Here is a 7,580-nt window from a genome sequence, read left to right on the forward strand (position 1 = left end):
TATGAAGCATTCAACACAATACAAACGAAAACATAATCAGATTTCAGATATTAGTAAAAAAAAATTTGGTTTCTTACTAATAATATTTATTATACTCTTATTATACTCTTCCCTATTAATTAATTGTAGTTTGGACAAAGCTTAATCAATTGGATTATGTCACAAAAATTTGGTGCCAGTCACAACCCTTTATTAGGACATGACATTTGCTGTCTCAGTCAAGGATTTTTTTTTTACATATATCAAGGAGCTTTTGATGTTATTTCGTTTCGAAAATAAATTATAAATGTGTCATTTAAAAAATGATAAAGTAGAAGCGATTATATTACAATACTTTTAGTTGAAAAAAAAATGCATTCATTTTTTCTTCAATTATGTATAATACTCTTAGATTATCCTTTTTTTTTACCTCTTTTAAGTAACGTACCAAGCCACGTTACGTTTTAAAAGTTACTAATTATTAATACTATATCGACATATTAAGATTATTTTCATTTCAAGTGTTATTATATAAGTTCCTTAGACTCACACTCTAACTAATATTTCATTTATTTGTAGATGAATTTTTTTTTTATTATTATGACTGAAGGTCTTAAACAAGACTTCAATTCTTAAATTTTATTTCAATGTTAACATATTTCAATATAGAAAGATTTTATAAGACCCTAATCTTAAACTTATAATTTTGTGTATAACTTCAAGAAAATACTTTAACAAACCAAGATAATGTTTAGTGTTTGGCAATTAGACTAGTTACTTTTTTTATTTATTAACAAATTATATGAAAACACAATTGGAACGCGGAATAAAAACCCTTCACATAAAAAATTATTAAAAAGATTATAAACATAATAAATTTAAATACAAGATTAATGAATTATTTTTTATATTTTTAAGGAACCTCAAAACTTAATCTTGAAGGCGTTTTTTACAACAACAAAAGCTTTTGAATGGAATAAAATAAAAATTTGTTAAGAGTAATCTATACCTATATATATATATCTATATCTATATCTATATATAAAGGGGATTCTCTTCTTAACTGCTATTAATTTTTTTTCCTATTTTATCCTTATATTAATATTTAATTTTATTATTGTATTATGGTCATTGTGTCATTTCTTATTCCCCTCTTAACTGCTCTTAGTTTTTTTTCCATTTTATCCTTACTTAATAATTTATTGTATTAATTTATTTTGGTTATTTGGACATTTTATAATTTCAAAAATTAATAAAATAATTTTTTAATTTTAAAATTTATTTTATTTGTTATTATTTAACTGGATAGTGGAGAGAGTGGCGAAAACAGATTTTATGATTGTCCACTACACATAACCCACATATCATACTTTCCACTTACTCTCTCCTACTTTCCACTTTCTCTCTCCACTACTCTTTAACTTCTCATTTTAATGTTATTAAGAAAAATTGTTTTTGAAAAATAAAAAAATACTATAGAAATAAAAAATGCGGAGGTTAGCAGGGAGTGGAGATTTGGTAAGTTACTTTTCTGATTTAAACTGATATTTTTTTTATTAAAATTGATTTATGAAACAGATTTTAGGATTCTCCACTAGACATAACTCACATATTCTACTTTTCACTTTCTCTCTCCTATATAGGTACCTACTTCCTACTTTTTCTCTCCACTACTCTTTAACTTCTCATTTTAATGTTATTAAGAGAAATTGTTTTTTAAAAATAAAAAAAAATACTAAAGAAATAAAAAAATGCGGATACACAGGAACGTTAGTGCCTAGTATATATAAAGGGATTCCCCTCTTAACTGCTCTTTATTTATTTTTCTCATTTTATTCTTATATTAATATTTAATTTTATTATTGTATTATTGTATTATGGTCTGTCATTTCTTATTTTTTCTACAATATTTGGTATACGTAGTGGGGCGGTTTTGAAATAGAGGTGAAAAAGTGGTTTTTGTGGTTTTGAATTGAAAGATATGTGGGAGAACAGTCATGAATTGAAAGAAATGTGGAGGTAGATATCAGTTACATTTTATTAATATTTTATATATTAGTATTTTATTTTATTTCTATTTTATTCTTATTTTTATTATTTTGTAACTGTTTTTTTTATTTATATTTTTTTAAAAGAACAATTAAATATAAAGATAATTCTCCTAAATAACCGTTTTTTGTTATTTCGTAGACAGTTTTGAATTTAATTTTCTATTTTTTTTTTTGAATCAGCAGAACGATTTTTCATTTTATTTACAAAATAATTTGAATAAACAGAACGATTAATTTATTTACGAAACAATTTAAATAAAATATATTATTATTTTTTCATTTACTAAATAGTTACTTATAATTTCTTATTTGTTATTACTAGTTGATACTATGTTTTTATTTTTTAATAACAATTAACTATAAATTATAAAAATAAAAAATACGGATACACAGGCAAGTCTTCCCGCTAATTTTTATGAAATAGATTCATTGTATATATGAAAGTATTATGACATTTAACACGGTAGTTTATTACGAGTTAATTTTAGAAACATAAATATGTGACCACTATTTGTGGTTTGAATGGAAGCTACTAGTTAAATTTGTTGCTTTTAGGATGATAAAGTTGAAATGTCTAGTGATAAAAAAATGTTGGAGGAGTTGTTAGAAGCAAGGTGTGGGCGATGGTGATGTTATTATTATGGATGCAGTTGTTAGAAGCAAGAAGAATGATGCAAGTGTAAATTTTGTAGCAAGTAGTTCTATCGTCATTGCCTTGTCAAGGTCCATTGTGGCGTCATGGACCCATCTTCATGGTCACAATTCTCATAACTCATGTTAATATTACTCTAAACTTTTATCAAGGAATTGGGTGTAGGTTTGTTGAAACTAGTTACAATTAGCTTCGTTTAAGCCATTTAGATTTTCTAAATAATAGATTCCAAATGTTTCTATAGATACTATTAGTTTTTATATATGTCAAGAACAAAAAAAAAATCTCATAAATATATATTATGTATAACCTGCATTGTTTTAAGATTTTACACATTAAAATATAAAAATATTTTATAATATACTGACCGAATGTCGAAGATTTTATATCTACTAAATATAAAAATATTTTATAATATATTGGCGAAAACACAAATACATGTGTATATGTATTTTTTATTTTTATCATTTACACATGTTTATGTATTTAATATTAAAATAAAATCTGGTAAAAAAAATTCATTTAAAACATAAAAACAGGATCCCTTCACCCTCTTTAAATAACGTGATCCACACCTAGCAATCATATCATTAAGTGACAGTAAAAAATCAATTTTTAAAACTAATGAAATTACAAAATATTTAAAATAAATTAATAAAATAAAATATTAATAAAGATAAAATAGGAAATTTAAAATTGTATAATAGCAATTAAAAAAAATATTCTAAAATAGTAGCGTACCAATTTCTCTACCCATTCAGTGTCAATAAATAAAATAAATAAAATAAATTTTTAAAATTAAAAATCTGTTTTGTTAATTATATTAAAATTTCAAAATGACAATATAATCAAAATAAATTAATAAAATAAAATATTAATAAAGATTGAATAAAAATAAATTTATGTAAAAAAAATAGTTATAGTGAAATCTCATTTATATATTTATATATAGGTATAGATAAATAAATTCAAACTTAATTTTATAAAATTAAGTCAAAATTAAATTATTTATTAATAGATATTATGACAAGAATCTACATGCGAACAAAATTGACTTCTTTCTTATATTCCTTTAAGTAGATATTTCTTCTTTACATTATGAATTCTATTCATAATTTTTAATTATTTTTATATCATCTATACAATAATCATTATTTTGACTTGCGCATGACTGTATATTTTTAACTATATAAAACCTTTCCTTTAATAAATACCAGCTTGTCATAAAATTGAGTCAAAATAATTTCAATAGATCTATAAATTTATGAGATCTTTAAAAATTAGATAATTATATATTTTTTATATTGTTAGATGTAGAGTGTATAATATACATATATATAAGTATCATGTATGTGTATGATATCATTTTAAAAAGTATAACACTTTATTTGTATGTAAAAAGATTTAGGGTAAAAAATGTAAACGATGCAAGGTATGCTCAACACCCATCAAGAGTAAATAAATAAACACTCATCTTTCAGTGTTTATTTATTTATATATATTAAAATACTAGTTCATCAAACTAGTTTTATACGCTAAAATTATCATTTATTTGAAATTATTCCTAAATACGTTTGCATCTTAATTCAAGGACTAAAGTACCTTCGTAACACAAAGTTTCTAATTCCCCACCCCCCATTAGCTACAATATTTGCTACAAACAATATTTTAAATGGGTTTGGATTGGTGTAGGAAATTTATCTAAAAGATATAGGCTTTCGCTTTCTGCACCACCACAATTTCTCAATACACCCTCAAAATTCCAGACATTTTCCAGAATTTTTGGAACGGGATTTTCATTTCCATAATGAAACTTCTGGAACATAATTTCCATAATAAAATTTCTGAAACAGAATTTTTAAAAAGAAATTTCTAGAACAAGATTTGTGGAATGTATTTTTCTAATGAAATTTTCAGAATACAATACATTCTGAAATAAACTTTTTTAAATAGAAAGTTTTCTTAAACATATATATATATATATATATATATATATATATATATATATATATATATATATATTCTAGAATACGTTTTTTTGAAATGAGTTTTCTGTAACAAACTTTACTAAAAGATTTTTTTTCACAGTGAGTTCTCTCTATCTCTTTCTTCCTCTCTCTCTTCTACACTGATGATGGTAGAACAACGATGATAATGGTGTGATATATTTTAATATGTTAATAGTGATGGGAGCACACTACAGCATTATTTATCTTTAGTAACATTTTCACAATTACATTTACTTAAATGTTACAATACAAATTTTAGTAATTTTTTTTTATATAAATGTTACAGGAAGCAAAATCATGGGACCCTAAGATGGAAAGATTGTGAAATATTAAAAAGGAAACATTAAAATCTATTAAATTATGTAGATGTGAAAAACTCACGTGCATGAGTTTATGTTCGTTCGACAAGTCCAATTCGAAGCCATTAATTTGATCAAGAAAAGAACATTTCTTTCTCACTCAAAAACACCTTTTGCGACATTAGAACATTTGTCTCTCAAGATTTGAATTCAGACACATTTTAATGATTCAGTCATGCATCACACACATAATTTATTTATTTTTTTGCATTAGTGAATAAGATCTATCAGAATAAACTGAATTGTGACTTAGGAGTTTTTCATGTGTGTTTATCGCTTTGAAAATTCCCATTTTACGAAAAAATATCAATTTTTCTGATATTCCTGCAAACCTAAAATTTTATGTTTGCACACACTCATTAAAAAAATAGACTAATTAGGTGCTAATTACTAAAAAATGAGAATAAACAATATGAGTATCGAGAATGACATGCGATTTCAGTAAATATGCGCACATGAGGTATTAAGTATGTGTGTACGTAAGAATTGTTCAAAAATTATTCTTTTAGTTCTTTTGTATATGTCTTTTTAAGGTTATTTTGCAGAAAAAATATAGTAATTTTCTACTTTTAATAAAATAACTATATAATTTCCATTTTTTCGTTACCTCTTTCCCCCAAACACAAATATAGGGTGTAATAGAAAATATATAATAAAAATGTTATTTAGATTCTAAAAAAACAATTTTTTTCCCGACAGATAAAAAGAAACTAGCACACTTTATTTGGGTCTCTATCACTTACTCTTTAACATAGATTCAAATGTTAGAACTCTAACTTCTTTTATTTTGAAATCCAAAATCATAGATTATTCCTTTTATCTGTTAAAGGGAAAAAATTAATTTTCCTAATATTGTTATTTACTTTTTAAATGAAATTTAGAATAGAAAATAGAAACAATAACAGTTGCTCTTTTATTTGTTACATACTGAACTCTTTTTTATTCATGTGAGTTATTATTTCAATTTAATGAACTGAGGGATTCTTCATGCACAATTTTGTATTTGATGACCATAGTTGAACTGAGGTGGTAGTCCTCTCATACTACAGTTGGTGTACTATTTCCATGAAAGAGGTGTAGGTCCCAGATATTTCCATTGCTATAGCTGCCATTATTATTATCACTATGGATGTAGTCTCATACCCAAAGTTCCTGTAAGTGCCTGAAATCTTCAAGTAGCACAAACATGGAAGCAGAATAGAAGCTGTGACACTTAGAAAGGCTCCAACCAGGGACATGAGAGACCCAAAGAAAGGAAAAGCAAGGGCAACAATGGTAGTGCTCATTACCAAGACTGTGCTTACAAAGATGCTGGTCACCCTATTCTTGTACCTCCTTGGAAGCAAGTCTTTCAAAGCATTCGTAATAGGTGTAGCCACCAAAGCAAGCTTGGATATGGGATTGACCAAGGTAGTGTATATTGCTAATTTTGAGCTAACTTTGTTCAGAGGCAGGTTCAATGTTACTTGTGATTTAACCTCATCACCAAACATTAGATAACCGATTATAGCCATGTATGCATAACCCGCAGTGGTTAAGAGAAAGCATCCAAGTAACACCTAGTGTTATCAAAAGTAAAATTCATTACATATGTAGGATTAAATTGAGCAGTGTTATTCAAATCAAACACACACAAAAATACTTACATTCGAGAAGGGATGTTTGTTTGTCATGGAATTGTACAAGGTGGGAAAGATGGGATGTGCACAATAACAAAAGGCATACAAGGTAACAGCTGTGGGGAGACGATTCCAATTCACAAGAGTTCCTTTATGATGAAAACCAACTCCATCAAATGTTGCAGTCCATGTTATTGCAAGGATGATGAAAGCAGAAGCAAATACTCCACTTGCAGATACATAAGAGAGTAGTCTCATGTTATCCAACCAAACTGTGGGCAAAATGATAATGGAAACCAATATCACAAAGAATTTCTTCCCTTCAATTGCTAAGCCAGCTACCTGAACCTCCGCATTGGGAAACAAGTTACTCAAGTTATCACCTTCAAGAATCAAGAATCATGTTGAAACTAAATATAGCTCCGTGTACATGGATAGTGACACTATTAGCCTTCCTATCTTTCCAAATGCAAGTTCACCTATATCAGGATAGGTTCTGATATTCGAATTCATATCCATGCATCTTTTCATCAACGTGCTGGTGTAAAATGCTGCAGTGGCCATACCAAACAGAAGAACCAAGCTTAACCACCCTCCTGATGCAAGAGCGTATGGAACTGAGAGTATACCAACACCTTCAAACCAAACATTGAGGCAACAAAAAAAGGTTTAGTATATTTCTTTAGAAAAAGCTGAAATAAACATAGATAAAGAGCATGTGTTGTAAATAATGAAACCTGCTATTGCATTGATTCCATTAAGATAGGTGTAAAAGAAGGATACAGTACTATCTTGGGCAGAAGAATGAGAGGCTATGGTTTTATGGTCTTGGATAGCATGCGCCAACTCACCATGCTCGGCTAGTAAAGGCACATTGTTGGAATGTTTTTCTGACATTTGAGCAAAACTGC

The 7,580-nt window shown here is 26.8% G+C and overlaps 1 protein-coding gene across 1 annotated transcript; it reads right to left on the reverse strand.

Annotated features, from left to right (window-relative positions):
- Positions 1-6,045: 6,045 nt before the first annotated feature.
- Positions 6,046-7,580, reverse strand: LOC137825944 (amino acid transporter AVT1I). The gene is given in 3 exon segments (XM_068631762.2): positions 6,046-6,609; positions 6,697-7,304; positions 7,407-7,580. Coding segments are annotated over 3 exon segments (1,284 nt in total). The 5' UTR covers positions 7,567-7,580; the 3' UTR covers positions 6,046-6,093.

Source organism: Phaseolus vulgaris, chromosome 8 (genome assembly GCF_051622355.1).
Source record: "Phaseolus vulgaris cultivar YP4 chromosome 8, ASM5162235v1, whole genome shotgun sequence".
NCBI classification, from domain to species: Eukaryota; Viridiplantae; Streptophyta; class Magnoliopsida; order Fabales; family Fabaceae; genus Phaseolus; species Phaseolus vulgaris.